The sequence below is a fragment of the Camelina sativa genome, chromosome 2, assembly GCF_000633955.1.
Source record: "Camelina sativa cultivar DH55 chromosome 2, Cs, whole genome shotgun sequence".
Lineage (NCBI taxonomy): Eukaryota > Viridiplantae > Streptophyta > Magnoliopsida > Brassicales > Brassicaceae > Camelina > Camelina sativa.
The window spans coordinates 1968755-1996513 of NC_025686.1; the positions used below are offsets into that span (position 1 = coordinate 1968755).

Genomic DNA, 27759 nt, shown 5'->3' on the forward strand with positions numbered 1-27759 from the left:
TTGATGTATATAGGCGACAAATTCCAACCTGCACGACCACCAAAGCTATTGAACATGACCTTTGTGGCTTCACCTTTGACAATGAACAACAGAGCCGGAGCAAACGAATCCGGCAATCGTGTTAGAATCAACAATGCCTATGATTAACAATGCTTCCAACCCGCCATATATACTCACTTAATTATCATAAGAAACCATTCCATTTTAAAATAGTAGTCAAACTAACTAGAAGAATAAAGTGATAAAAACCAAAAAGAAAAAGAAACAATGATAAAGTGAACCAATTATATAACTTAATTACTCTGTTAAAACGAAAATGGAGTCCAGCCCTTATCATAAAACGAATTTTAAATCTGAAACCTAGGGGTTTTTATTTAACGATTCAATATGTTAGATCAATACATTTATTCAACCATGAGTCCATGACAATGTCAAATTATTTTAAAGAAGAACTAAATATTGAGTATGAGTACGAGTAAGCTTTACACTATTATTGCAGACCAAAATCTTTGTCACGTGTGCATAAAAGTAATAGGAACAAAAAAACTTTGTATGTCCTTTAATTTGTACACGATAGATATCTCTATACTAATTTCACGATATTCTTCCCCTCTGTCCTCGACCAAATTCGTACTATTATAAATCTCGGAATGATATCAAAATAGATTGCAAGTATATGATTGAGCCAATGAGAAGCAGACAACAATACGAAGTATAGTGTCCAATCTTACAAATCTGAAGAGCCATACACTCACTTTGTTCTCTCTGCAAAACGAATAGATGATGAGGATTCTCTACATATGATCCACTTGACTCCGCTTATTATTGACCGAGATCTTTAGGAAATCTCTTCATGTACCCATCCTTTTTGGTATATATATATACATATCAATCATTCATATATATATATATATATATATATGTTCGAAAATAATGATATTATATATTTGTATTGAAATACTAATTAGTGACAATATGAAATTAATTTCATTTATATATGTATGATTTGTGATCTTAAATATCATTTTATCAATTTATCTTTTGTTTTCCAAACAGTGTCGTTTGCTATCTAAAAAAATTTATATACTTTTTGTAAATACATGAAATAATTTTCTGTGTATGATTAGTAAAGTGAAGTTTTATTATATAAAGTTTGATGTCAAAATTACTAATTAACAAGATTGTGATATGTGTCAATTGTATCATTCAGATGTTGACACATGTCAATTTTAAATTTATTAAAATTATAAAAAAGAAAAATGTTAAAATTCAAAACCTACCATAAAAATATTTTATATAAAAGTAAAATAGAAAAGAAAACCCAACTTTATTTAAAATATGTAAACAGTTTTAACATTTAGAATAAAACCATTATAAGGAAATTATATATATATATATATATATATCATAAAATTCGGAAGTATAATATTTTTTACTTATTTTAATTTTGAGTTGCTAATTTTACAAGAAATAATATTACTTTTTATATAAGAAAAAAATGATTGTGAAAATTATACAATTAATTACTGTTTCTAAACAAATGTAAATACTCACCTTTACACAAAGAAAAATATTGTTGAAAAGAAAACGTAAAAAAAATAGATTGTCTCATATTTTTTTCACCAATCAAATCTATATTAACATTTTTGAAGTATATTTTGTGTTACGTTGCTTATTTTAATTTTTCTTTACAACATTAACCCCTAAAAAAATTCCACAAATAACATTGCAGAGAAACTCAAATACTAAACTTTCTTAAATTGACCAACATTTGTTACCTTTATTGCCATAAAATCTTAACAATATTTATACATTCCGATTTTTCCAAAAACAACTCTACCCATGGAAGTTTTAATCCCATAAAATCACCAAAACTATCTTTAGAGATTTTGTTTGTATAGACTTTCTATATAAATTTTTGCTTTACATATTTTGATTGTAAAATGTAGATTTAATTATCTACATTATTTGATTTGAGGTACTTAGGGGTTGATTCCTCATATTTCTCACATTAAAATAAATAAAACTAAATAATTATCCCGTGGTGTTTCTTTAAGTTATACTTATTTACAAAGTTAATCCTTAAAAATTGCACATACAAACAGAATCAATTAGATTCCTAAAATGTCTCTACAAATTTGGTTTATAACTTCCTAAAATAATTTATATATTAAGAAATTTATTACACTTAATAACATATGCCAAAAATATCTATACAATATTTTCTTATTTTAAAAACTCTAATATTCAGTAATAACTATATTGTTTCATATGAACAATTAAAACTTTAATGGTTATTAATATGCTGATAAAAAATGCAAAAATTATTATTTCACGAGTTAAATCTAATAAATTAGAGTATTTATAATATAAATTAATATGTGGTATACTGCATAATAACTTTTATGGATATAATTCTTTCACGGGTTAAATCTAAATAACTTCAAACTTACGGATTAAATTTAAAAACACTAAAAAATTAAAAATATATTAATATAAGAATAATTTTTTCACGGGTTAAATCTAAAAAGCAGTAAAAATTTATATATTTATAACCATAAGAAATTCGATACGGTACAAATGTAACACTAGTATAAATAAAACTAATTAATTGTCGCGTGTTTGCGGTATACAACTGATCAAATTTTATAATTAACAGTTAAAATACAATTATACAATCTTAAACACTAAACAAAATAAACAAAATTAACAAACAAATACAATTTTTTAAAATTTAACTTTTTTTTTTGTTGTAAATATTGTCCCGCGGTATACCGCGGGTTAAAATCTAGTAACATATATAAATTGATTGCTCTAGGAACATTTTCAATTTTCAAAATTCAAAGTTCAAACTCTTTTTTGCTGATGTCAATTTTTATTTTATTTCTTGTAAATGTAATTGGGTTCTGTATTTAGTATTGGGCCGAGACTAGGCCCAACACACAACTGGCTCTCATTCCAACACAGAGTAAGCAAGGAATTCAACTCCACAAAGCTCTCAGTAATTAAATTTACTAAAGATGAATCAAAACATGTTGGTCCGCTCTGCTCGGCCAACCCTAGCCTCCATTTGCCGCCTTTTCTCCGCCGCCGCGACGTCGGTGGACACGACGGCTGATGCAGCCGTGGTAAAGACTCGCAGCGGAGGAGCAAGAGGAGGAGCAGCGACCAATAAAAAAGAAACCGTAGTTGGAGGAAGAGACACTCTAGGAGGGAGACTATTAGGCCTCACGTACACGAAACGCAGTGCCGTTGTCACCATCCGGAAATGGAGAGAAGAAGGCCACTCCGTTCGCAAATACGAACTTAACCGAATCGTTAGAGAGCTTCGTAAGATCAAACGCTATAAACACGCTCTTGAGGTTCGTGATTTTTCTCAATTTCGATTTGCCCTGATTCTATCTGATCACTAGCTTGATTAGCAATTCGATTCTTTAGTTGGTTTGATTTGAACTTTTATTATGTGTTAGATATGTGAATGGATGGTTCTACAAGAAGATATAAAGCTACAGGCTGGTGATTATGCTGTACATCTTGATTTGATTTCCAAAATCCGTGGTTTGAACAGTGCTGAGAAGTTTTTCGAAGATATGCCAGATCAAATGCGAGGCCATGCTGCTTGCACTTCTCTTCTCCATAGTTATGTGCAGAACAAGTTGTCTGATAAAGCAGAGGCCTTGTTTGAGAAAATGGGTGAATGTGGTTTCTTGAAGTCTTGTCTGCCTTACAATCATATGCTATCCATGTATATATCCAAAGGGCAGTTTGAGAAAGTCCCTTTGTTGATTAAGGAGTTGAAGATCAAAGCGTCTCCTGACATTGTTACTTATAATCTGTGGCTTACTGCGTTTGCCTCTGGAAATGATGTTGAAGGTGCGGAGAAAGTTTACCTTAAGGTGAAGGAAGCAAAGCTGGAACCAGATTGGGTGACGTACAGTGTGTTGACGAATTTGTATGCTAAGACTGAGAATCTTGAAAAGGCGAAACTTGCTTTGAAGGAGATGGAGAAGTTAGTTTCTAAGAAGAACCGTGTTGCTTATGCTTCTCTTATAAGTCTGCACGCGAACTTGGGAGATAAAGATGGAGTTGACTTAACTTGGAAGAAGGTTAAGTCCTCTTTCAAGAAAATGAATGATGCGGAATACCTCAGCATGATATCTGCGGTTGTGAAACTTGGTGAGTTCGAGCAAGCCAAAGCTTTGTACGATGAATGGGAATCTGTCTCTGGAACAAGAGATGCTAGAATCCCAAATCTAATCCTTGCTGAGTACATGAACAGAGACGAGGTTCTTCTGGGAGAGAAGTTTTACGAACGCATTGTGGAAAAAGGGATAAGCCCGAGCTATTCTACATGGGAGATTCTCACATGGGCTTATCTGAAGCGTAAAGATATGGGGAAAGTATTAGATTGTTTTGGTAAATCCATTGATTGTGTGAAGAAATGGACTGTGAATGTAAGATTGGTTAAAGGAGTGTGCAAGGAACTTGAGGAACAAGGGAATGTTAAAGAAGCAGAGAAGCTAATGACTATACTCCGAAAGGCTGGTCATGTGAACACTCAGCTCTACAATTCTCTATTACGTACTTACGCTAAAGCAGGCGAAATGGCACTCATAGTTGAAGAGCGTATGGCAAAGGATAATGTAGAATTAGATGAAGAGACTAAGGAGCTCATAAGACTAACCAGTCAAATGCGTGTGACTGACATCTCCTCCACCATTTCCTAGCCTAAACGCTGCAGAGTTAGTTTCGGTCTGCAATTTCCACAAACCGAGGAATACAGAAAACATATCTGGAGTGATCCATGTTGTTCTTTTGGCAGTATTGAGAGAGGAGAGCTGATCTGTTTGAAGAATAACGTTCTCTCAAGTCCTGACCAATCTAGATACTTGGCTTGAAGCAGTAATATTCCACTTGCTCGGAGAATTATAGCTTGAAGAGAGTAATCTGCCCAAAAGCTGCAAATGAATGAAGTTGCTTGCAAAGGTCACTGTGAGTTATTCCTTTGTTTTTTGTATTATGTTTTCTCAATTTAATATGACTAAAAACTATTTTGTATTGTGCCAATTTTATATTCTTGGTTCTCTAAAGTAGTGATGATGTCAAATGATCTTTGAGAGGTTGACTAACTGAAAAACCTACTTCAACTCGTCTTGTTGGGTAGTTATGACTTGTGTAAGCTTCAAAGACTTGTGTCCAAAGTGGATTTGTTCAGCTCCAAACAGTTAGTCAACTATTTTAACCATAAACCCATATCCATATAGTTGCAAGTAGGAGCTACAAATCTTAATATTTTTTTTCTAAATTTTGATCTTCTACCTAAATATGATTAGTATAGGACTCTAGCATTTATTAAGCTGGTAGGTAAACTACATTTGTGTACCCATAAAACCTTAGACTTGGGATGTGTTTGAATCTGATTCCTCTGTTTATTTTTAATTGAAGTACATGGTTAATTGTAAAACTATGATTGGCAGGTTAGAGCTAGCAGAATTAATAATTACTTAAACTTATCTCCAAGATTAGTCATGTAGTCTCACGACTAATCTTGATATAGAGCCCACTTGAGGTAAAAGATCATCGTAAAAGAAATTCGAAGAACTTGGGATGGTTGGTGAAGGTTGTTAAGAAGAAGTGGCGCCGTTGGTCATTTGATTTTCCTAACTTTTCATTATATAAAGATATGGATTATGGGATAGTAGATGACTTATAAATGATAAAAAAAAAAAAGTCATTACTTTTTCTTCTGCCCATTTTTATAACATACTATAGTTTGCTCTGAGCTCTTTAAATACAAAATTTAACGCATAAAATTGGCTTCAATCTTGTGGTTTAGGTTTCTTAACAAAAGAAAAAAAATGGAAAGTAAATCTGTAAATGGGCGCCTATAAATAAGGCGATGATGAGATGTACAAGAACAAGTAATGCGAAACAAAAAATCACAAAGAAATGATAAATATATTAGTTTGTAGTTTAAGTAAAACCCTTGTTTATTAAGGAACAGTTTGAATTAGATCATTAAACATTAAAAATCGAGGGTAGGCGTTTACTTAATACAACTCAACCCACTCCCCGACATGACCTCCTCAATCTTTCTTAGAAACTATATAATAATTTAACAATATAACAAATACTAATATAAATTACTTATGCGCTCGGTTTTAAAAGTTAACTCTAAATGGAAATTAAATAATTAATAGTAATAAATATTTTGTAATCTAGTAATTATCTATTAATGCTAACGTGTTACCCCACGGTTACAACGCGATTTATGTGAATAATCGACCCAAAAAAAGGGCTTTCCAATCCAAAGTAGGAAACCGATAATGATAAATTTGTTTTGGTTTGAAAATTTGAAACGAAAGCGTGTGTGTAACTCTCGTTTTAAACCTCGTCGTAGTAATGATGAAACCCAAATTCAAACAATTTCGTCTTTGTGATGTCAACGTAATAATTAGTTTTCTATAAATAAGAAAAATTGAAATGGCGGCATTAAAATGATCTTTCTTATTATAAAATAATTAGCATTGCAACCAATTCGTCATCATCGTCTGTTCCTCTACTTTGCTAACCCCGTAGTGAGTAATATTTATAGTTAAGATTCAGGTCAGAAGTTGGGGGAAAAAATCAAAACCTCTTCTCTTCTTTTTTCTTTTTTTTTTTCTTTCTCAACAAAGAAAACTTTTCCATTGAGACTCTTCCTTAATCTTCTTCTTCTTCTAAGATTGATTCAAAGTGATTAGTATATTCGACAATTTCAAATGGGTGAAATCATCGGTCACAAGGATAGGCAAATATGGTCACCCTCTCATGTTCTTCAAGATCCTTTATTTGATCATTCCAACAAACATCAGGTTTGTATATATATCCTCTAATGGATTATTATCATGTTAACTTTTGTTCTCATTTGTATATATGAAAGTTGATGGTAACATTTTCATATAGTTGCACAAATCTGTCAAGAACCATCACCACTACCACAACCACAACCACGGTAACGGTGGATTCCGCCTGCCCGGCGCACCTCCTCTTAGAGAAACCTTTTCTAAGGTAATTTTTTTGGATTTTTTTTTTCCCAAGCGATTTGGAGAAATATCATTATTGAAAATTTAGAACTAAAATAATGTGTAAATATTTTGTGTGTGTGTTTGAAGAACTATAACTCAAGACAAAAGCAACAAAGTAATTGGCAAAGGAGCAAAGGAGAGGACCGTATGCAAGCATTTTTCTTGGTTTCCCCTGGCCGTACAACTTCCGGTACCGGAGTTTTTCTTCCGGCCACTGCTTCTCATCCCCCTACAAAAAAGAAATCAGGTTATTTATTAATTAATCAACAGTAATTATCTATGAACAAAATAGTGCATATTGTTTTCCAAGAGTATTAAAAAATTTTACCATCCCGAGGTCTTCAACATTTTTTTTGATTTAAACTCATTAAAACATGATTTGGTGTTACAAAATTTTGAGTAATATTGACAATAAAAATGAAATGGTCACAGCTTGTTCGCCTGTGCTTCTCCCGACGCGTGTAGTTCAAGCACTCAACCTCAACATTCACAACAATGGCATCCATATCTCTCCTCCTCATTCAGGTTTTTTCTACTGACCATTAACTTTTTTTTTTTTTTTTACTTTTTTCCTCAATGCCATATAACCTTATAGTTTTGAAATGCATTATCTGTTGAAATTGTAACAATTTGTTCTCTTGTTGTTTGAATGTAGTAGATATTCGAGAAAATAATTTGAAGAAGAAGAGGGAAATGTTGGTAATGCCTATGAAAATTGAAGTTGAAACTCCGATTGACTCGCCGGAGAAACTTCTACCGGATGAATGGATTTATTGATGACCCGAACCAATCGAGCCTAGCGTGGTGTGCCATTGACCAACTTTACTTACTAATGTGAACAAAGTAGAATCAAACAAAACAAAATGAATAAATATCATTGGATTATTATGTGCAGTGTGCTGTATGCTTTGTTACCATTGGATTAGTGATAATATCCAAATAAGATCAACCCGTTTTGTTACTGTGCATATCCTCCCTTCTATTTACCCTTAATAAACTTGCACAATTTAGTTAGTCACACACAATTTCTAATGGAGTTGAATACAAAACAATTTGTTTGACAAAAACAAAGAGGAATACTAAAAAATTTTAGATTGACATTATTCAAAAAATGTGATTGTTAAAAAAAAAAGTGATGCTAAGATTTCAAATCAAATTATTCAAGTTATTAAGAGGTGAAAAAAAAGTTTTTCTTCTCTTTAGGGTTGTTTTTGTTGAATAAAAAAGTTGAGAAGGATGTTTTCGTTAATTTAAAAAGAACCGGGGGTGTAACCAAACATTTTGAGAAATAAGAGACCGTCGGTGTTAAAAGAATAATCTCTATAATAATTAGTAATTTTAGTTAAAACATAAAAAAAAATCCCCAATTCCTTGCTTTCTCTTCCTCCCGCTCTCTCGCTTCTTTTCGCCATTGCTCTTTTCCTCAAAGCCCTAATTTGCGTCTCTTCATCGTTCTACTCTCACCATGAAGCTCGTCAGGTACGATTCCTCCTTCTTTACTCTGTGATTCTCTCTTTCTTCGGTTTTGATTTGACTTTTGCTTCGAAACTTTTGAGTGTTTCCTTTGTTTCCTTCGCTGTTTGATTTTGGTATCGGGGGGTTTTTGTTTTTTCGCAGGTTTTTGATGAAATTGAACAACGAAACAGTTTCTATTGAGCTTAAGAACGGAACCATTGTTCATGGTACCATTACAGGTACGTTTCTTCTTTACTCCCATAGCTCTATTTAGGGTTTTGCTTAGAAAAATCTGCGATTTTGCTTCTTGTAACATGGACCTTTATTCACAACTTCTGAGGTGTAATTTTGAGTTTAGCCAGAGTGTTTGTGCCCTAGTTATGATTTGTTGGTGTTAACCGGAGTGAGACTTGGTTGAGTCAGATGCAGATGAATACACTAGATCTTCCTTTGGAGTTGAGGTTTATGACTTTTGTTTTAGTTCTTCTTCAAACTTTGATTACCCATGAGCTATTTTAGTTTCTCCTTTGATGGTTTTAACTACTGGAGTTCACGAATTTACAAATTCTGAGGTGTTGTTCTGTTATTAGTGATAATGCCTGACGAATTTGAGTTACGCCGAGTCTTGATTTTTGACCTGGAGATGCACTGTGGGTGTTGACTCTCTTGTTTGCAAGAACTGAATGATACTGGTCTAGTGAGTTGCAGATGATACATTAGATGCTGCTTTTATAGTTTAGGTGTATGAAAATGCTTGGTTCGTCTGAAACTATGGTCACTCCTAAGCAGCTTTATCCCAGAAGAAACATGATCAATGTGTAAACTTAAGATATATCAAAGTCGATGGGAAGGAGTTTTAGCACTTGAGAGGCCCTCTTCTTTTTTTCTTTCCTTGTAAAATTGTCTCGGAATCTTTCCAAAACAGTTATGCTCTGGCTTTTTTCATCTTCTCATTTAGTCTCATCAACTGGTTGATTTCCTTGTCCAATACAAGTGTTATGTCGTGTTAATTGTTTTTTTCGTATCCTTCTCTGCCATCATTTTGTATAGAATGCAATTATCAGTCACCACTAACCGGTGTTATATCTACTTGTGATGATTTAATGCAGGTGTTGATGTTAGTATGAACACTCATTTAAAGGCTGTGAAACTCACTTTGAAAGGGAAGAATCCAGTTACATTAGACCACTTAAGTGTCAGGGGAAACAACATTCGCTATTATATTCTTCCAGACAGTTTGAATCTCGAGACTTTGCTGGTTGAAGACACTCCAAGAATCAAACCCAAAAAGCCAACTGCAGGTAGCAAAACATTTCTGTCTCTAAACTATATGCATGTGTTTTCTTTTGCCTATAGACTCTCATATATTTTATTGTTCGCTTTGGTATCAGGGAAGATCCCAGCTGGTCGAGGACGTGGGCGTGGAAGAGGTCGTGGACGTGGCCGTGGTGGACCTGGTGGTCGTTGAGCATTTTGCAGTTACCAAAAGCTGGGTCTTCTTTTTTTTTTTTGTAACATCAGGATTGTAAAAGATCTATCTTGTAGTGAGATGTGGTGTCATGAAGACAGTTTCTTGCTATCTCCAAAGTTTTCATGATTTTGAGATTTGATACGTTATTGCCAAACTTACAGCACTCAGTTCGTTTTATTATTGACTCTCATCATCACTTTATTACAACACTTAGGGAGTTCGAGAAATCAAACAGCCAAAGGTTAAACTAAGATAGAGCCTTTCATGACAGTCACAGCTTTCCCGGTGAGCGAGACTCTCTGCTTCTCCTTTCCCGGTGTTCCACTTCTTCTTGAAGCCTAAAAAACAAATTTGTTGATTCAGTAAAATATGTGTTGCTTCTTCACTTCAAAATATTAGGTACTTTCAGAGTTAGAGGAATTACCGCATAAGCTACGAAATCACACTTGTTCATCTTGATGCTCCAGTAATGTGCTAATGAACAGTGTGCACTTCCACATACAGAGTCCTGGAGGAACATAAGCACCACAGCAAAAGAGGTATAAGTTTAAGACGTTGGTGTTATGTCTGCGGCTACGACAAGGAGAGTTGATCTCATGAAATAGCAGATTAGTTTCTTAACCTCATTGAGTCCTAATTTTGGAGCAAAGAGTCGACTGCAGAAATCAAACGGAGATCCTTGGGGAGCAGCAGCGGTAACAATCATCACTTTGCCAGGGCATTTCATTAAATCATCCACTCTTGGCTTCAACTCAATGACAGATTCCCAAGATGAAAGCACAACCTGTAATCAGATTCTATAAAGAACAAGCATATAATATAAAGTTCAAAAAAGTAAAAATAAAATATGAAATGCATACCATGATTTGATCTGTTGAAGTTGTTTTGGAAGCTCCTTTCAAGGGTTTAAATGTGAGTTTATCTGTTTTAGTGTCTCGAACATCGACGATGGTAGCTCCGTCCAAGACTTTAGAGAAGATGGAGACATCACTGGAGCTGTACTCAAAAGTTGTGATCACAGGGAAGTTCACTTCGATCAAGAAAGATCTTCTTGCATCACAATCAGAGAGCCTTTTAGCAGTTAGAATCCCCGCGTGGGTCGAAAACTCGACCGTATTAGAAGAACTAGCCAAACTGTTTGAGAAGATACTGTGAGCAGATGCTAATGTTGCATGACCACATATATCCATCTGTAAAAAATCAAATAAAGTAAAAATAAAACATCTTATAATATGAAACAGAGGGAGGAGTAGTGTAATAATATGCAAGACATACCTCAGCTACAGAAGTGAACCACCGGAGAAGAAAGCGTGGTGGACTGGAGCCGATGATCGAAGTAAGAAAACAAGTCAAGGGAAGGTCAAACTCAGCAGCCAGAGACTGAAGCCATGCATCGTCTTTCTCATGCTCCTCTTCAAGAAAACACACTGCGGCTTGGTTCCCCTTGAAGGCTAACTCAGTGAATGCATCGACCTGTGTTTAGCAATATTCACTAATAAAGTTACCAAAAGAACATTCATTGATAACACAAAGAAGGAAGAAAGATACAAATACCACAAAGTACTTCACAGGCAAATTCATTGCCATTGATGTTTTTGTGTCTGTTTTCCCCATTGATGTTTTTGTACGACCAAAGCTACAAATTTATAACATTTTTAAAGGTTACAAATTCCTAATGTCACTTTATCATTTTGGAGTAAACAAAATCTTGGAAAAGCGAAATCATTAAACTTTTTTTCTGTTTAATTACTGTTACATATCTTGGCTAACAGTTGAATTGGACTCGATCATTATGGAAATCTGCATAATTTCAAAACTTCAATTTTATAATGAGGAAAAGACAGATCACTAATAAAGTGACTACACTAAAAAATAAGAGCACTTAAGTATGGCATGTTGATGGTTTATTTCATTATTCTTATGCTAATTGTTATATTAGATATAGGCAAATAGACTTAAGTTGTTGTCAACAACTACAAAAAGAAATGAAAGCTGAAAATTATGTGACGCTACTAGATGCCAAGCTTACCACTCATTACTCATGGTTCATGTGTTCCACGTCCCATCTACAGAATCTATTCCAAAAGGAGTTGGAGACCGAAAAGGTAAAAATAATTGATTGGTAAAAATAATGTGGGAATACAACTTTTTCTTTCAATATACCCATACCTTTCTCCTTTGTCAACTCATCAACAACAAATGTCTTGTCTATGAGAGGTGGTCAAGGCAAAGACGCGGCACCAGAGAACGGTTAGATCATTGGATACATCGGTTTTTGACCTTTTTGCGTTAAGATGCAGTTGTACTCTTACCTCATTTATCTTAATCTAGGCTCTAGTGATGTGCCAATGCACAATGTTGCAGATCACATCAATCCACCTACAAAAAAAGAAGTGATATTTTTTCCATTGAATGATGAGGAGAGCAATTGAAGTATTAAAGAATGATGCAAGACCTCGATGAAGCAAGTATGAACCACGGGAAATAGAGAGTATTGGAGCTGGTGATCGTAACGAGAAAACAAGTCATGGTAAGGTTGAACTCGGCAGCGCAAGGGACTGAAGTCAGGCGGCGTCTTTCTTACTTTCATCATCAAGAAAGAACACTACTGCAGGTTTCCCCTTGAAGGATGAATCGATGAATGCAACCGGATGGTGATAAATCCTACATTAACGTACATCTATACCTCTTCTTTTATTCCAAGTTGTTATAATGTCCATGTGGATAGCCTAACTAAAAAGGCTAGCACACGGGAGCCTATTCTCTTAAAGCTTAATATACCCATACCTTTCTCCTTTGTCAACTCATCAACAGCAAATGTCTTGTCTATGAGAGGTGGTCAAGACAAAGACGCGGCACCAGAGAACGGTTAGATCATTGGGTAAATCGGTTTTGTCCGTTAAGATGCATTTATACTCTTACCTCACTAATCCTAATTGAGGCTCTAATGTGCCAATACCAATGTTGCAGACTTGCAGATAACATAAATCCACCTGTAGAAAAAAGGAAGTGATATTTTTTCCATTGATTGGTCAACATTCACAGGCTATTATAATACAGCTTACAGATTTACAAGACTGACATGATTAAGCAGAATTACAAGTACAAATATGAAAGCGTCCACAAATTAATTGGCAAGTTTCAACACATTAGATAATCTCAGATCAGACCAAGACATGACCTTCCATCACAGTCACGGATTTGCCTCTAAGGAGAACCCTCTGCTTCTCCTTGTCTAGATGAATCCTAACTGTTCCACTCCTACGCGAAGCCTAAAGCAAAATTTCCAAAAACTCAAAATCATTCACAAGGAAGCACTACTAAACGCTACACAAAAATTTAAAGAGATAAGAGAGATTACTTGGTAGGCTAAGAAATCACACTTGTCCATCTTGAGGCTCCAGTAATGTGCCAATGCACAATGTGCACTTCCACAAACAGGGTCCTGTACAACATTCAACACAGTTCAGTCACAAACGAAATCATATCCTTTGGTGTTTTGTTTACTCGTACGATGCAGCTACTCTTTCACCTCATCAACTCCGAACTTGGGAGCAAAGTATCGACTGTAAAAATCATAGGCCGATCCTGCAGAACCAGCAGCTGTAACAATTATGCCATCACAGGGGCATTTCAATATATCATCCATTCTTGGTTGCAAATCAGTTACAGATTCCATAGATGGAAGCACAACCTGCAAGCAAGTTGCATAAAAGAGTAAATCAAAAAGTCATACACAGATATTACAACGCAATGCTCGAAGTAGAATAGGGAAAGCTTACGAGGAGGTTGTTAGTTGCAGTAAGTTTTATATCAACAATGGTAGCACCGTTCAAGGCCTTAGTGATCATGGAAGAGGAGACATCACTGAGATTGACATCACAAGTTGGAACCACAGGGAAGTTCAACTCGATGAAAAAGGATCCTCCTTTCACTTCACAATCACTGAGCTCTGAAGTAGTATCATCCAAAATACGCTTAGCAGTAAGAATCCCTGATCTTGTGACAAACTCAACCTTGTCTGTGTCAACTAAACCATCGGAGAAGAGACAATGAGCAGATGCCAAAGTAGCATGACCACAAAGATCCACCTAAAATTAAAAAAAAAAACAGCAACTGATAAAATAAGCCTTTGTAATCATCACAATTAGAAGAATCAAGATAGACACAAATCAAAAGGGTCTCTCAAACATTGAGTGAGCAATCTGAAGTTATTAAAAAAATTAAAACTTTGAAAAGGTCAACCTCGGCTAAAGGGGTAAACCAGCGGAGACTGAAGCGAGTGGTGGTGATGGGAGTAAGAAAACAAGTTTCGGAGATGTTGAACTCGGCAGCGAGAGACTGAAGCCACGTGTCGTCTCTCTCGTTGTTGTCGTCGAGGAAACAAACCGCAGCTGGGTTCCCTTTGAAAGCCAAATCAGTGAAAGCATCCACCTTTATTTTTTTTATTTTGTATAAGAAAAAAAAAACAGTTCTTTCATCAGTGAAGTGAAGAAGAATCTGAAAAAAAAAAATACAAAATTGGAGAATTGAGAAGAGAATAATAAAGTAAGTACCACGAAGTACTTGACAGCTTTCTTCTTCTTCCCCATGTTATTTTCAGAAGAGACCCGTAGAGTTTTTTTCCTTTCTCAAAATCAATTCTTAACAACAAGTCATATGCTGTATCTGTAATTTATTATTTTTAATAAGGCCCATTTATAAATTAGGCCCATATTTTAAACCCAAAAATATGGGCCTAATAATCCAAATAAACGTCGGTCTAAACTGAATAAACAAAAAAATTGCCTTCTACGAAAATACCGAAAGTACCCTTATTGTTACTTAGCATCGTAAGTTTCCGTCTTGTTGCTCTGCTTTCTTTATTATATTGGTTTTTGGTTTGGGTCCTCTCTCTCTCTCTCTCCAAAGAAACAAACTCTCACAATTCCCGAAAACGAAAAAATATCTCTCAATCCGAATTTGCGACTTTTCCGCTACCTTTTGCTCTGTCAAAAACGTAAAAATCTCTGAAAGGTTCGTTCGTTCGTTCTTCTCTGATCTTTTATTCCTTCTTTTCGATTCTTAAGATTTGAGAAAAACAAACCCATCACTGACACCCTCGAGGTTAATTTTGATCAAAAAAACCTCTTCTTCTTTCTTGTTCTGTTCTGTTCTGTTCTGTTCTGTGTTGTTATGTTTCGATTCCCAAATCTTTTTCACGTGATTCTTATGGTGTCGTGTGTGTATATATATCTCTGGATCAAAATTAGGGTTTTAGTGTCATTGTTAAATCCTAAAAAACGCAAAATTGATTCTTTGATGCAAAATATGCAATCAATATTCTCTAGTGTCTCCAAGTAATCCTTTTGGGTTTTTTTTTTTGGCATTAGTGTTGTGTGATGATACTTCTCTTAAAAGTTATTGTCTTTTTCCTTTTTCTTTCTGTATTAACGTAAGACAACCCAGTAGCTGTTGTGCCATTATAACGCAGGAGGCATAATCGTTTGTTTGTTTTTTTTTTTGCTTTTTTTTTGCAGATTTAATTGATCTTGTTCAGTGATGGGTTACAAAGAGGTTTATTCAGCTCTTGCGGAATTGTTTCCACAGGTTAAAGCTCTTATCTTTATCTCCTCTCACTCTCAATTTGACTCGTGGTTTGTGATTTTTGGTTATGATATTTTCATTAATAAGCAATTGTGTTTTATAAAGTTAAGACACCAGTTGTTTTGTTTTGTTTTGTTATGCCATGATTGATCAAGTACTCTTTTTACTCGGTAGTTTTGTTTTGGAACCAACTTGTATCTTTATCTAAAATCTGATTTTTCTACAGATTGATGCAAGGCTTTTAAAAGCTGTTGCTATTGAACACCCAAAGGATGCTGATGAAGCTGCAGCTGTTGTTGTTTCTGAGATTGTTCCTCTCTTTTACCCTAATTTGGCTGATGATACTTCTACACCACCTGACAACAATTCACCCGCTCATGTCCCCAACAAAGGTACTTGTTCTTTGATATGATCAATCAGATTTTTCCTGTTCTGTTATTTGGACTTTTTGTACATTCGTTGTTTGATGTGCTGATGAAGTGGCTGCTGTTAATGCAGTAGAACGTGATATGCAAAATGGTGCGGTGACTGTTTCAGAGTCTGGTGCTTCGTCTTCAGGAACTATTTCTCTGGCTGTTCATTGTGACCATGAAACAAGGGCATCAGTCACTGAATTTTATTCTAGTAGGAACCAGTTAGAAAGTGTGTTTCCAATTGGTGATCTTGATTTTCATAGCAAAGCAAGGATCGGGTTGAGCGGATCGGTTGAGCCTAGAGTGGTTCCTTCAGAAACCCCTGCCTTTGTTCAGGTGGGAGACAAATTGACTAGCGATGGTTGCCAAGGTGTTGAGTTTCACCTTACAGGTAATCAAGCAGAAGCTAGCACAAGCCGGGATGCAGACGATACTATGCATAAGCTGATTTTGGAGATGACACAATCACCTCGTTTTCAAAGTAGAACTGGGAGTTCACTTGACTTGAACGAGGCATCAAGTGGTTCATTGGCTGTTGAAAATAGTGATGCAGAGTTGAGTGGTTCAAATCTCGTGGACGAGACATCAAAGGGCGCTTTGGCAGTCGGAAATGGTGAGCTAGAGCTGGGGGGTTCTTTTAGCTCTGTTGTTAGCAGATCAACTCACGGATGCAACATTGCCCACCTTGAGCAGATCATTGAAGATGCCAAAAGTAACAAGGTATGCTATTGTGTATTTTGGACATTTTATAATTTCAGGGAAATAGATTATTATGAGGTTATATTTGCTGTGGGGGTGTTTGCTTTTGCGATATTTTAGTATCATGCTTTTCTTTTTGATTTTGTGATGATGTAGAGAACCCTGTTCACTGTGATGGAGTCGATTATGAACCTGATGAGAGAAGTTGAACTTCAAGAAAAGGAGGCAGAAAAGGCGAAGGAAGATGCTGCTAGAGGAGGCTTTGATACTCTTGACAAGGTTGAGGAGCTGAAGAAAATGCTGGAACGTGCGAAGGAGGCAAATGACATGGTGACTTTGTGTTACTTATATTGTACTGATACGTGCTTGTTAATGTGCTCAGATTTTTAATAGCGAACTAATCATCTTTATGTCACAGGATGCTGGAGAAGTTTATGGGGAGAGGTCGATTTTGACCACTGAAGTTAATGAGCTTGAAAATCGCCTGCTCAACTTGTCAGAAGAACGTGACAAGTCTCTTTCTGTTCTTGATGAGGTACATGCTCGTCACACGATTTAGATCCAACTTGATTTACTCAGTATTTCTATTTTGTTAATTTGCAATTCCATCAATCCTTCTTAACAATACACTGTTAACATCCGTTGTTTCATACTGTAAGATTTTGCTGATTGTCTTATTATTTGGGGTACTTTTAGATGCGTGGAGAACTTGAAACAAGACTAGCGACAGCGCTGGAGATAAAAAATGCTGCTGAGCAAGAAAAACAGGAAAAAGAAGGTTCTGCACGCAAGGCATTTGCTGAACAAGAAGCGATCATGGAGAAAGTTGTTCAAGAATCAAAGCTTCTGCAGCAGGAGGCAGAGGAAAATTCAAAGGTAACATCACTGCCTTGAGGTTCATGGTTCTGAATTTGAAGTCACAATGTTATTAACTTATCTTGATCTATTTCTGCAGCTGCGGGAGTTCCTTATGGAGCATGGTCGGATTGTTGATTCCTTACAGTAAGTCTGTTTTCCTGACCAATAAGGCACATCGTTTGGAATCTGTTATATATTTGCTGTTTAAATGTTCATAACCTCATGGTGAATCTTGTCTGGTTAAATGATTTTAACTATTCTTTAATCTCTTTGTACTTTGCTTGAACAGAGGAGAAATCTCAGTGATCTGTCAAGACATCAGACACTTGAAAGAGAAGTTCGACAACCGAGTGCCATTGAGCCAATCAATCTCCTCAAGCCAGACTAGCTGTAAACTGGCTTCTTCCGCATCATCCATGAGAAGCTTATTACTGGAGAAGCCATTGGAGGCATCTTATGAAACACCCGAAGCCTCGATCAGCGACGACGAGAGGCTAAAAGCTTTGGTTGATGATGATAAGAAAGACGAACGTAAGGAGCTGCTGGAAGATGGCTGGGACATCTTTGACAAAGAGCTAGAACTCTAAATGTCTTGTCTCTAGAGAAGATTCAATCTCTTTATAGAAATAAAAAAAATCGGTGTTAAGAATAAAAGAGATATGAAAGAGCTTTTGGATTCTGCGTCTATTGTCTTCTATATAGAGTAAAGCTTGGATCTTTGAGCTTAACCTAGCAGTAGTCTAAACATCTATTGAGCTTTCTTTTAAACTCTTCTCAGTGTACAGTTTGCTTTTGGTGTTTTCTTGAACTCTCTCTAATACTCCAAACTCAAAAGTTTTGTCATAGAATTTTGAGACTTTATCAGTACTAGTAGTATTCAGGTTCACAATCTTATTATCTGACTGACTTAATGACTTGATAGACAATATACATACACTCTTCTTTTCTATTTCGAGAGAGAAGCAGAAAAATTCGGAGAATAAGATGAAAATGTCGTTGGAGAAGGAGAAGGAGAAGAAGAAGAATGACAAGAATGTCCTATTGTATTCTTCTTCTTCTTCTTCTTCTTTCTCGAGACCGTTGGTTGATTCAGTGATATGAGTTCGTTCACAGAAACCTTCAAGGCGCCATATTCTCTCGTCTTCTCCTCTTTTCTCGGAAAATTTCAGTTTCTCACAGTCAATCGCCAATTCCATTTTCCCTGGAAACTGTCAGAACCAAAAAAAAAAGAAAAAACAAATCTTTTTCTCCCTCTCTCAGGTAGCTTTCCCTGAGATTTCATCTTCTTTTGAATGTAATGCTACAAAATTGAAAAAGAAAGATTAAATTTTTTTACTTTTTTTTTGTTATCTCTTTAACAACAGGATTGAGAACGTTTAACAGAAGATGGCTTCTATACAAGATATTGGACTCTCTGCAGCTATCAATCTCATGTCTGCATTTGCTTTCTTGTTTGCCTTTGCTATGCTGAGGCTTCAGCCTGTTAACGATAGAGTTTACTTCCCGAAATGGTACCTCAAAGGGATACGAGGAAGTCCAACTCGTTCTAGAGGAATCATGAACAGATTTGTGAATTTGGATTGGACTACTTATGTAAAGTTTCTTAATTGGATGCCTGCTGCGCTTCAGATGCCTGAACCCGAGCTTATCGAACATGCAGGGCTTGATTCTGCTGTCTATATCCGCATTTATCTTCTTGGGTATGTATGCCATTGATCTTGAACACGTTCTCGTGAGGCACAAGCATGTTTTGAATCGTGCTTCACGCTAATATTTTGTTCTTGTGTTGCAATGCAGTTTGAAAATGTTCGTCCCAATAACACTACTTGCTTTTGGAGTTTTGGTTCCTGTCAATTGGACAGGAGAAACGCTAGAAAATATCGATGATTTGACATTCAGTAACGTCGACAAGCTGTCAATATCGAATGTTCCACCAGGATCACCGAGGTATTTAAGTGACATGTTTTCACATATTTCAGTAGTGCTTCCTTTCAGCTCAGGGCATATATATGTTAGCACCTTACCAAGTTTATATCAAGTGGACTGTTTTCATCTAAAAAGTGTTTATTTTTCATCGAAGTGTTGACAATAATGCTTTCTTTTTTACAAAGTGTGTGATGGTATCAACTAAGACGCCTGGAAGTTTCTTGGTTCCAGGTTTTGGGCACATATAACTATGACATACGTGTTTACACTCTGGACTTGCTACACATTATATATGGAGTATAAGGCTGTGGCTATTATGAGACTGAGACATCTAGCAGCAGAAAGTCGTCGCCCTGATCAACTCACGGTGAGTTATTCTATCTATTGCACTTATCTTTACTGTTCTGTAGAAACTTACTTCTCTTTTCCTTGCTAGCTTCACCACTCCTCAAATACAGCTTTGAACAAAGATCTTGAAAACATATTATATAAAGCATAATGTCTTCTATGTATGCTTTATGGAAAATGGTTCTTAGTGTTCTTAACATTAACAGCTAGGGCCAGCGTTTTACATACCCCATAGGACCTGCTTTTTGCTACTCCTGTTTGTTCTTTGAAGTATTGCCATCTACGCTTTTGCAGGTACTCGTGAGAAATGTTCCTCCAGATCCTGATGAATCAGTAAACGAGCATGTGGAGCACTTCTTTTGTGTAAATCATCCAGATCATTATCTTTGTCATCAGGTACGTTTCTTTAGCTGGCATGAATGGTAAAGTCATCAACAATAAGTCGAAAACCAATTAAAAAAACTATATGGTTTCTTCCCTTGAGTATGTCATGCGTTTTCTTATTTGATGTTCCCAGGTAGTGTACAATGCAAATGACCTTGCAAAACTAGTCGCACAGAGAAAAGCTTTGCAAAATTGGTTGACTTACTACGAGAATAAATACGAGAGGAAGCCAACAAATAGACCAACAACAAAGGTACCTCTGTTGCAAGACTATTTTTAACCTTTGAACACATAGCTATGGTGTAACGTTTCAGCAAAATGACTCTTTTGAATTTCATGATTTGAATTCTCGTCGGTAGTTATTTAATGTATTATATAGACAGGTTATGGAGGTTTTTGGGGAACAACAGTTGATGCAATTGACTTCTATACTTCAAAGATGGAGGTTCTGGCTGAGAAAGTATGTACTCTCACACCTTTAGTAGTACTCTTCATACCATTTACATCTTTACTAGAAGTGCATTCGTAAATCTTTTACATACACACAGGAAGCTGCAGAAAGAGAAAAGATCATGAACGATCCAAAGGCTATCATGCCAGCAGCATTTGTTTCCTTCAAATCACGGTGGGGAACAGCTGTTTGTGCTCAAACGCAGCAATGCCACAATCCAACAATATGGTTGACGGAATGGGCTCCCGAACCACGAGATGTTTTCTGGGATAACCTCGCTATTCCATACGTTGAGCTCTCTATAAGAAGATTGCTCACAACAGTTGCACTGTTTTTTCTTATTTTCTGCTTCATGATTCCTATAGCATTTGTTCAGTCTCTTGCCAACCTTGAAGGGATCCAAAAAGTTCTCCCTTTCTTGAAGCCCGTTATAGAAATGTTAGTCCCCATTTCTTTGTTCTTGACCGTTGCCTTGGAACTTTGATCTCTCATGCCATTCATTTATTGACTGCTTAATATATGCAGGAAGACTGTGAAGTCTGTAATCCAAGGGTTTCTTCCAGGAATAGCGTTAAAGATTTTTCTCATCATACTTCCGACTATTCTGATGACAATGTCACAAATAGAAGGATATACATCGCTTTCCTATTTAGATAGAAGATCAGCTGAAAAGTATTTCTGGTTCATTATTGTCAATGTCTTTCTTGGGAGCATCATTACCGGGACAGCGTTTCAGCAGCTTAAATCTTTCCTTGAGCAACCACCAACAGAGTAAGTACTTTGGTGAGATGTTCCCATTGTGTCAAATTTCCAACCTGATAAACACAACAACGACTGATCTCCACTTTTCTTTACTTAGGATTCCAAAAACAGTTGGTGTGTCAATCCCAATGAAGGCCACATTTTTCATCACTTATATCATGGTCGATGGTTGGGCTGGCATTGCAGCTGAGATACTCAGAGTGGTTCCATTAGTCGTTTTTCATCTGAAAAACACGTTTTTGGTAAAGACAGAACAAGACAGGCAGCAAGCAATGGATCCAGGTCATCTTGACTTTGCAACATCTGAACCACGGATTCAGTTCTACTTCTTGCTAGGCCTTGTATACGCTGCGGTTGCGCCCATTCTTCTTCCATTCATTATCGTTTTCTTTGCTTTCTCCTACGTTGTTTTCCGGCATCAGGTACCTTAAAAGTATTATAGTATTCTTCTTGTAAAGCATACCTACAATATATGTCATTATGTCTTATCTTCTGGTGCAAGGTTATAAACGTCTACGACCAGAAATATGAGAGCGGGGCTAGATACTGGCCAGATGTGCATAGACGTTTGATCATATGTCTAATAATATCACAGCTTCTGATGATGGGTTTGCTCAGCACAAAGAAGCTGGCAAAAGTAACAGCTCTGCTTCTCCCTCAGCCTATCTTAACCTTTTGGTTTAACAGATACTGCGCAGGACGGTTTGAATCGGCCTTCTCAAAATTTCCCTTACAGGTGATTAAGTCAAAAACTCTTGAAAAAGGAGACCATTTTCATATAACTGTTTTAACTGACTTTTGGGACCTGGCTGCATTAACAGGAAGCAATGGTGAAGGATACACTAGAAAAAGCAACGGAACCAAACCTAAACCTAAAGGAATATCTGAAAGATGCTTACGTGCATCCGGTTTTTAAAGGCAAGGACTTTGACCGACCACGAGTAGTTGATGAGGAAGAAAGCAATCCTCTAGTACCAACGAGGAGGACTTCTCAAGTTACAAGCCGATACAACTCAGAAGCTAGTAGCTCTAATACAGCCACTCCAGTAGCCAACAAGCACACTGGCTCTCCCGGGTCAATGTAGCGAGCTGTGTTTCGGCTCTTTTCACTGTTGTAACGGTTCAGACATTTTTGTTATATGATGTTAGAAAAGATAGAAAGCTTCATTGTTGTAGATGTTGGGGGAAAAAATTGGTTCCTTCGGAAATGTAATTGTTGTTTTATACATATTTGATTAAACAAACTCTCAAGACTTGTGCTTCTCGTGTGTACAGTTTCAGAGCTTAATATACACAAATACGTCGACGTTTTATCAGATAATCTTGTATACAGTAGATTCAAAACGAAGAAAAAGAAAACTTTAATTAGTTAAGAAGTCAAAAGAAAATATATAGAGCTACTCAACTTAAGCAAAGTACATTAGCGTAAAAATGTTAATGTACAAAAAAGAAGCAAAATTTTTTTAATTTATATTTGCATTTCTAAATAGTAGTTAACATAAATAAGTATTTAAAACTCTAAAATTCAGTAATTACAATTGGTTGACTATATTATATTATTATATATTTATGCAAAATTGAATATTAATAAGTAATTTTTTAGATTATATACTATGAACAAATTTTTTATTGCAGAAAGAAATAAATTATATTAAAAATGTGAGAAAAGCACAAATTTTAGTTTTATCCACAATTTTTAGACGATAAAAATTATCTAATTGTTAATTATATACAAGAGAATAATTATGGGACATAAATTTTTTTCTAAAAATGGCTAAATCAACTGCTCCTCCAGAATGACTGGTAATACCACTTAAGGGACGAGATATCTTTGTCATTCTAAAATAGTTACGCGTTGGTTTAATATGTGCAATTGTCCAAACTAAAACTAAATTAAAATCTGATATTTGCATTTAGTATCTTTAAGCATACGACTATCGTTTAAAAACTGCAAAACGATCATTTTATATCTATTAGCGTACAAAAGATTAACGATGTCTAAAAAATGTACTTATCTAAATATATTTTTACATTTACCATGTAAGTAAACCAAATATATTATTCAACACTATTTAAAATTTTAAAATTATAAAAAATACATAAATCAAAATATTTGATGCATTCAAAATATAAATATATTAATTACAATATGTGTCATCTCGTTATGTATCACCTAGTTAGCGTATTATTTTGCAAACCTTTACAAAAAAAGTGATTCTTGTAAAAAAAAAACAATTACACCATATATAATATATCTGTTATAATTTTCAAAAAAAAAAATTGGAAACTAATACTTTTTCAAGAGATAAGATATTTTTAAAAACTTTTAGTTGTCAATGATATATTTTCAAAAAATAATAAGATTTTCAATTTTTTTTTAAAAGAATACATTTTAGTGTAGATAAATACTTGGGGGTATAATTTATTTTTGATATTTGTTTAGTCGACATATAATATATCTGTTAGTAATTTTCAAAAAAAAAAAATGGAAACTAACACTTTTTCATGAGATAAGATATTTTTAGAAACTTAGTTGTCATTTTCAGAAATTAATATAATATTTCAATTTTTTAAAAAGAACACATTTAAGTGTAGATAAATACGAAATACTTGGGGGTATAATTTATTTTTGATATATTTTTGAGTCGACATAATAAAGGGCGTCAAAGTAGTTTTGGTATTTGTTTCTTTGGGTCGAGATAGAGTCGTCGGGTATAAGTTATTTGTTAAGTGCCTAATTGGAATAAATCTAAGCCTCACAAAAAATCTTAAGAATTCTCAGCTGTCTTCTTCTTTGGTCCCTGCCAAAAATCCAGAAGATTCTTAAATCTCGTTTCTGCGGCGTAGGTGAAGTCTTAGCGATAAGCTTTTTTGTATCTTCATTACATTACTTACCCATACCCCCATCAATGGCTTTCTGACGAAGAAGAGAAGAGAAGAGAAGGACCCAAGTTTCCTTCGAAAGGATTAAACTTTTGTTTCTTTCTCTTCACTTCATCTGCAACCAACCAACAACAACAACAATGATCAAGCTTTGCTTTATGAATTCTCATGGCTACTCAATCCCTGGCCTTGGTCTTCCTCATGAGCTCTGTAACACCGAAATCATCAAGGTAAACTAATTTTCATTCTTCACAAGTCATCATTTGAATTTCGTATTTGATTTGATAAGTTGGTTGCTTCAGTTTATCTGGGTTCGTGTTAATTTGATGTGGGTTCGTGTAAAAATTGTGTCTTTCGTCTACATCTTGGTGGATTTGATGATTTGTATGCTTCAGTTTATCTGGGTTCATGTTAAGTTAGCATCTTTGATTCGCTTTTGGTGTCTGCATCTTCGATGACCCTGGTTTTGATTATGTTATTGTGATTGAATAAAGCAGAATAGCAGGTCTTAGCTTGTGAATCCCGGAGCAAGACAAGAGATCATACCTGGAAGCTCCTTCAAGCTGAATCCAGAACCCTTGGAACCATGGAAACCGGCTTCTTCTTCATTTAGCCAATTCGTGGAGATTGACTCTGCCATGATGAGACCTTTGCTCATGGATGTTCATGGTAAGCTCTATTGCTTCTGATTTATTTCAAGTTGGTGGTTAATGGACTTTACTGTCATCAAATTTACATGAACTTTGTTTTATGGTTGATGCAGAGACGGCACCAGAATCTCTGGTTTTAAGCTTTGGAATCGCTGACAAGTTTGCAAGACAAGAAAAGGTGATGGAGTTTCTTCTGTCTCGGTCAGAGGAGTTTAAAGAAAAAGGATTCGACATGTCTTTGCTTAACGAATTGATGGAGTTAGATGCTATGAGATCCTGTTCTCAGCTACGACCGTATGATACTTCCTCTGTTCTTTACTTGAATCAAGAGTTAGGGAAACCGGTTTTGGATCTTGTTAGGGATATGGTTGATAATCCAGAGTTCTCTGTGCGGTCGAATGGTCACGTTCTGTTCTCTTCGAATAGCAATCCTGAGTTGAATGATCTACTTTCTATTGCTTCCGAGTTCAATTTGTCAAGGAATTCAACAAGATGGAGACAGCTCTCACCGCTCATCCCACACTTTCAGAGGTAAGATCTATCGTACAGACTCTACGTTCATTTGTGTGTGTTTTCATTTCTTGGTGTTACATGCTTTCCCTATTTCTTTTAAGCAGGTTTGAAAGTGAAGTATTAGCACCGGCTAAGCTGAAAGCAGTTACAGTGCTAGCACCTTTGAAGAGGTAACCTAATCTCATCTTTACTTGCTTCTATAACTACTTCACTTTTGTGTTGTTAGTGTTCTCATATTCGTATTCTTTTTGTTTTGGTTCGAACAAGTCCTGAGAAAACTAGGCTCAAGTCACCAAGGAAACACAACACGAAGCGAAATGCTAAAGAGAGGGACCTGTACAAAAGAAACCATCTCCACGCTTACGAGAGCCTTCTGTCATTAATGATAGGCAATGATCATCAGCACAAACACGCAACAGTAGTCTCTTTACAGAAATCATGCGGAGAGCTCTCAGAACTTCTGACTCAGTTTTCAATCAGTGTTGCTGGGACTGGAATCGCTGTGCTCTTCTCTGTCGCATGTAGCCTTGCTTCAAGGCGTGTACCCTTTTGCGCAAACAAGTTTTTCGACACTGGGCTTGGTTTCAGTTTGGTAATACTAGCATGGGCTGTGAATAGACTCAGGGAGGTGATTGTTCGTGCCAACAGGAAAGCAAACAAGCCCTGTTCAAGTTTGAAAGATGACGAAATCATAAACAGTGTGGAGAAAAGCATCAAGGAGGTTTACTTCAGAGCTGCCACGGTAATCGCTGTGTTTGCGCTTAGGTTTGCATGTTGAAAAACTCACGATGAGAGGTTAAAATCTTGATTTACTACTTCCATGGGAAGCTTAAAAGGTCGTTTGTAAATGACTAAAACTTGTGTTAGTACCGAGCTGTAAATGTGAAGATGATATTGTGTTGTAGAACCTAAGATTTAAGTAAGAGGTCACGAGTTTTGAAGAGAATAAATGTTCTGCAAGAATGTGTTTGATAATCTGCCTTGACGGATTCCGATTCAACAATTAAAACTAATCAGGAGAGCTTTTGCATAGGCTCCAGTAGTCATATTCTGAAAGGTTTAAGTGATTCACTAATCAGAAAATCAGAATTCTGATTCAATAAATGACAAATAAAACACATTTAATCATAACTAGGTTTAGCCCCACGCACAAAATCCTCCTTTTCTCGCCATAATGCGTGTGAACCTCGTCTGTGCGAAACCGGCCGAAGGGTAAAGGTAGAGCCTTGGATCAGCGTTTCAATACCGTTAGTTAACAAACACGAGTAGACCCGAGTAAGCAATCATGGCTCCATTGTGGATACAGTAGCGGTCATCCGTTGCAAATATCTTACCGTCACGTTCAGAGCACATACATATATAGTCCTCAATCCTCATCATGTCACCCATAATTATAGCGAGTGCTCGTTACACCGGACACCACCAACTATCAAAACTTGTCACAATGCGCCATTGCTCATTCCGTAATCTCAACCAACGTTCGCAAACAACTTCATAATTGTATCAATGGTGCTTCAAGATCAATGAAAGACTGTTGAAGAAGAGAGAAACTGATGACTTGGAAAGAAAGGTTCCTCACAAATCGGTTTTGATTATTTTTATATCATTTGATTTCACGCATTTATCAGATCGATGAGAATCTATACTATACTATATAAAAGGAGAAGGGGCTCTCTTCTGGCCAGACAGGTCATCCCCTTTCCAAGCCACATCATCCTAAATTCAACTGAAAAATGGACATGTTGCATTTCCATTTTAGACTGCAATATATAAGCTCCTCAAACAAACTATTGGGTACACAGATATATCTCCTTTATTCTTGCATTTTAAGTTGATAATATTCATCTTCTCGCCATTGCAATAAACATTTTGCTTTTTCTTTTTTTGGCTTATCTTATGTAGGACATAGGAGAGACATCGTAATTATCTAGGATACAGAACAGATGAGAAGGCATCGAAAAGAGGTGTTTTCTAAGCAAAAATGGAGAATGAGCAATATTTCTCTACGTCTCAGATTATATAAATTAAGGAATCAGGTAAGACAATCTTATATAATATGAGAAGGTTTTTTTTTTACTTTGACTTACATTGCGACATTTGGCACTCTCTTTTGGTGACACATGTTCTCATTTATTTTCATTTAGGTTTTTTTTTTTTCAATGCATAAGTTTTACAAAATTATGTTAATATTAATTCCAAAAACACTAATTTTGGTACATTTGACATGTTATTTTAAATCTAATTTTCTATATAAGTTCTTTTTACCGAAAATATTATCCATTTAGTATTGCAT

General features: G+C 35.7%; 8 protein-coding genes across 17 annotated transcripts; 6 read left to right on the plus strand and 2 right to left on the minus strand.

Annotated features, from left to right (window-relative positions):
* Positions 2994-5172, plus strand: LOC104714673 (pentatricopeptide repeat-containing protein At4g02820, mitochondrial-like). The gene is made up of 2 exons (XM_010432107.1): positions 2994-3362; positions 3471-5172. The coding sequence occupies exons 1-2, from the start codon at positions 3021-3023 to the stop codon at positions 4725-4727; spliced, it is 1599 nt and encodes a 532-aa protein (XP_010430409.1). The 5' UTR covers positions 2994-3020; the 3' UTR covers positions 4728-5172.
* On the plus strand, positions 6635-8016 carry LOC104714683. 2 transcript variants are annotated; one of them, XM_010432119.1, is made up of 5 exons: positions 6635-6854; positions 6946-7050; positions 7155-7314; positions 7500-7592; positions 7723-8016. In XM_010432119.1, exons 1-5 carry the CDS (start codon positions 6762-6764, stop codon positions 7842-7844), a joined length of 573 nt encoding a protein of 190 aa, XP_010430421.1. In that variant the 5' UTR covers positions 6635-6761; the 3' UTR covers positions 7845-8016. The 2 variants fall into 2 exon arrangements, with proteins under 2 accessions (XP_010430421.1, XP_010430429.1); XM_010432127.1 differs by having other exon boundaries at positions 7726-8016.
* Positions 8417-10170, plus strand: LOC104714718 (small nuclear ribonucleoprotein Sm D1). The gene is made up of 4 exons (XM_010432171.1): positions 8417-8546; positions 8685-8761; positions 9632-9823; positions 9914-10170. The coding sequence occupies exons 1-4, from the start codon at positions 8533-8535 to the stop codon at positions 9988-9990; spliced, it is 360 nt and encodes a 119-aa protein (XP_010430473.1). The 5' UTR covers positions 8417-8532; the 3' UTR covers positions 9991-10170.
* LOC104714704 (uncharacterized isomerase BH0283-like) lies at positions 10137-12797 on the minus strand. Of its 3 annotated transcripts, XM_010432153.2 has the most exons (10): positions 12449-12540; positions 12306-12372; positions 12163-12201; positions 12023-12068; positions 11548-11629; positions 11269-11466; positions 10854-11183; positions 10616-10777; positions 10418-10501; positions 10137-10331 (listed from the first exon to the last, which is right to left on the minus strand). In XM_010432153.2, exons 4-10 carry the CDS (start codon positions 12034-12036, stop codon positions 10236-10238), a joined length of 966 nt encoding a protein of 321 aa, XP_010430455.1. In that variant the 5' UTR covers positions 12037-12068; positions 12163-12201; positions 12306-12372; positions 12449-12540; the 3' UTR covers positions 10137-10235. The 3 variants fall into 3 exon arrangements, with proteins under 3 accessions (XP_010430455.1, XP_019089030.1, XP_019089034.1); XM_019233485.1 differs by having other exon boundaries at positions 12163-12372; XM_019233489.1 differs by lacking the exons at positions 12163-12201; positions 12306-12372; positions 12449-12540 and adding an exon at positions 12781-12797.
* Positions 12765-14632, minus strand: LOC104714698 (uncharacterized isomerase BH0283-like). Of its 2 annotated transcripts, XM_019233481.1 has the most exons (8): positions 14550-14632; positions 14239-14427; positions 13776-14084; positions 13526-13687; positions 13355-13438; positions 13175-13265; positions 12916-12986; positions 12765-12819 (listed from the first exon to the last, which is right to left on the minus strand). In XM_019233481.1, the coding sequence occupies exons 1-8, from the start codon at positions 14583-14585 to the stop codon at positions 12793-12795; spliced, it is 969 nt and encodes a 322-aa protein (XP_019089026.1). In that variant the 5' UTR covers positions 14586-14632; the 3' UTR covers positions 12765-12792. The 2 variants fall into 2 exon arrangements, with proteins under 2 accessions (XP_019089026.1, XP_010430441.1); XM_010432139.1 differs by lacking the exons at positions 12765-12819; positions 12916-12986 and having other exon boundaries at positions 12990-13265.
* LOC104714727 lies at positions 14869-18410 on the plus strand. Of its 3 annotated transcripts, none has more exons than XM_010432183.2 (9): positions 14869-15009; positions 15513-15582; positions 15806-15971; positions 16078-16712; positions 16848-17021; positions 17110-17226; positions 17388-17567; positions 17647-17693; positions 17839-18410. In XM_010432183.2, exons 2-9 carry the CDS (start codon positions 15535-15537, stop codon positions 18134-18136), a joined length of 1665 nt encoding a protein of 554 aa, XP_010430485.1. In that variant the 5' UTR covers positions 14869-15009; positions 15513-15534; the 3' UTR covers positions 18137-18410. The 3 variants fall into 3 exon arrangements, with proteins under 3 accessions (XP_010430485.1, XP_010430491.1, XP_019089040.1); XM_010432189.2 differs by having other exon boundaries at positions 16081-16712; XM_019233495.1 differs by lacking the exon at positions 14869-15009 and adding an exon at positions 15020-15099.
* Positions 18926-22555, plus strand: LOC104714740 (CSC1-like protein At4g02900). Of its 3 annotated transcripts, none has more exons than XM_019231590.1 (11): positions 18926-19249; positions 19347-19496; positions 19707-19842; positions 20118-20219; positions 20341-20460; positions 20587-20671; positions 20760-21096; positions 21184-21429; positions 21518-21842; positions 21923-22156; positions 22242-22555. In XM_019231590.1, exons 1-11 carry the CDS (start codon positions 18936-18938, stop codon positions 22503-22505), a joined length of 2313 nt encoding a protein of 770 aa, XP_019087135.1. In that variant the 5' UTR covers positions 18926-18935; the 3' UTR covers positions 22506-22555. The 3 variants fall into 3 exon arrangements, with proteins under 3 accessions (XP_019087135.1, XP_019087137.1, XP_019087134.1); XM_019231592.1 differs by having other exon boundaries at positions 21944-22156; XM_019231589.1 differs by having other exon boundaries at positions 20587-20667; positions 20756-21096.
* LOC104714750 lies at positions 24153-26407 on the plus strand. 2 transcript variants are annotated; one of them, XM_019233501.1, is made up of 5 exons: positions 24153-24533; positions 24801-24972; positions 25067-25484; positions 25571-25636; positions 25734-26407. In XM_019233501.1, exons 2-5 carry the CDS (start codon positions 24942-24944, stop codon positions 26242-26244), a joined length of 1026 nt encoding a protein of 341 aa, XP_019089046.1. In that variant the 5' UTR covers positions 24153-24533; positions 24801-24941; the 3' UTR covers positions 26245-26407. The 2 variants fall into 2 exon arrangements, with proteins under 2 accessions (XP_019089046.1, XP_019089049.1); XM_019233504.1 differs by having other exon boundaries at positions 24165-24533; positions 24798-24972.

Coding starts and splice junctions, on each gene's coding strand:
- LOC104714673 (XM_010432107.1), top strand. CDS start 3,021: ATGAATCAAAACATGTTGGTCCGCTCTGCTCGGCCAACCCTAGCCTCC. Junction 3,363..3,470: donor GCTATAAACACGCTCTTGAG/GTTCGTGATTTT, acceptor ATTATGTGTTAG/ATATGTGAATGGATGGTTCT.
- LOC104714683 (XM_010432119.1), top strand. CDS start 6,762: ATGGGTGAAATCATCGGTCACAAGGATAGGCAAATATGGTCACCCTCT. Junction 6,855..6,945: donor ATCATTCCAACAAACATCAG/GTTTGTATATAT, acceptor ATTTTCATATAG/TTGCACAAATCTGTCAAGAA. Junction 7,051..7,154: donor TTAGAGAAACCTTTTCTAAG/GTAATTTTTTTG, acceptor GTGTGTTTGAAG/AACTATAACTCAAGACAAAA.
- LOC104714718 (XM_010432171.1), top strand. Junction 8,762..9,631: donor TGTTCATGGTACCATTACAG/GTACGTTTCTTC, acceptor GATTTAATGCAG/GTGTTGATGTTAGTATGAAC. Junction 9,824..9,913: donor ACCCAAAAAGCCAACTGCAG/GTAGCAAAACAT, acceptor CTTTGGTATCAG/GGAAGATCCCAGCTGGTCGA.
- LOC104714704 (XM_019233489.1), bottom strand. Junction 10,502..10,615: donor CAAAATTAGGACTCAATGAG/GTTAAGAAACTA, acceptor ATGTTCCTCCAG/GACTCTGTATGTGGAAGTGC. Junction 10,332..10,417: donor GTGATTTCGTAGCTTATGCG/GTAATTCCTCTA, acceptor TTTGTTTTTTAG/GCTTCAAGAAGAAGTGGAAC.
- LOC104714698 (XM_019233481.1), bottom strand. CDS start 14,585: ATGGGGAAGAAGAAGAAAGCTGTCAAGTACTTCGTG. Junction 14,085..14,238: donor GGTTTACCCCTTTAGCCGAG/GTTGACCTTTTC, acceptor TTTTAATTTTAG/GTGGATCTTTGTGGTCATGC. Junction 13,266..13,354: donor GTGATTTCTTAGCCTACCAA/GTAATCTCTCTT, acceptor ATTTTGCTTTAG/GCTTCGCGTAGGAGTGGAAC.
- LOC104714727 (XM_010432183.2), top strand. CDS start 15,535: ATGGGTTACAAAGAGGTTTATTCAGCTCTTGCGGAATTGTTTCCACAG. Junction 15,583..15,805: donor TTGCGGAATTGTTTCCACAG/GTTAAAGCTCTT, acceptor ATTTTTCTACAG/ATTGATGCAAGGCTTTTAAA. Junction 15,972..16,077: donor CGCTCATGTCCCCAACAAAG/GTACTTGTTCTT, acceptor CTGTTAATGCAG/TAGAACGTGATATGCAAAAT.
- LOC104714740 (XM_019231590.1), top strand. CDS start 18,936: ATGGCTTCTATACAAGATATTGGACTCTCTGCAGCTATCAATCTCATG. Junction 19,250..19,346: donor ATCCGCATTTATCTTCTTGG/GTATGTATGCCA, acceptor GTTGCAATGCAG/TTTGAAAATGTTCGTCCCAA. Junction 20,672..20,759: donor GGTTCTGGCTGAGAAAGTAT/GTACTCTCACAC, acceptor ACACACAGGAAG/CTGCAGAAAGAGAAAAGATC.
- LOC104714750 (XM_019233501.1), top strand. CDS start 24,942: ATGATGAGACCTTTGCTCATGGATGTTCATG. Junction 24,973..25,066: donor TTTGCTCATGGATGTTCATG/GTAAGCTCTATT, acceptor TGGTTGATGCAG/AGACGGCACCAGAATCTCTG. Junction 25,637..25,733: donor GTGCTAGCACCTTTGAAGAG/GTAACCTAATCT, acceptor GGTTCGAACAAG/TCCTGAGAAAACTAGGCTCA.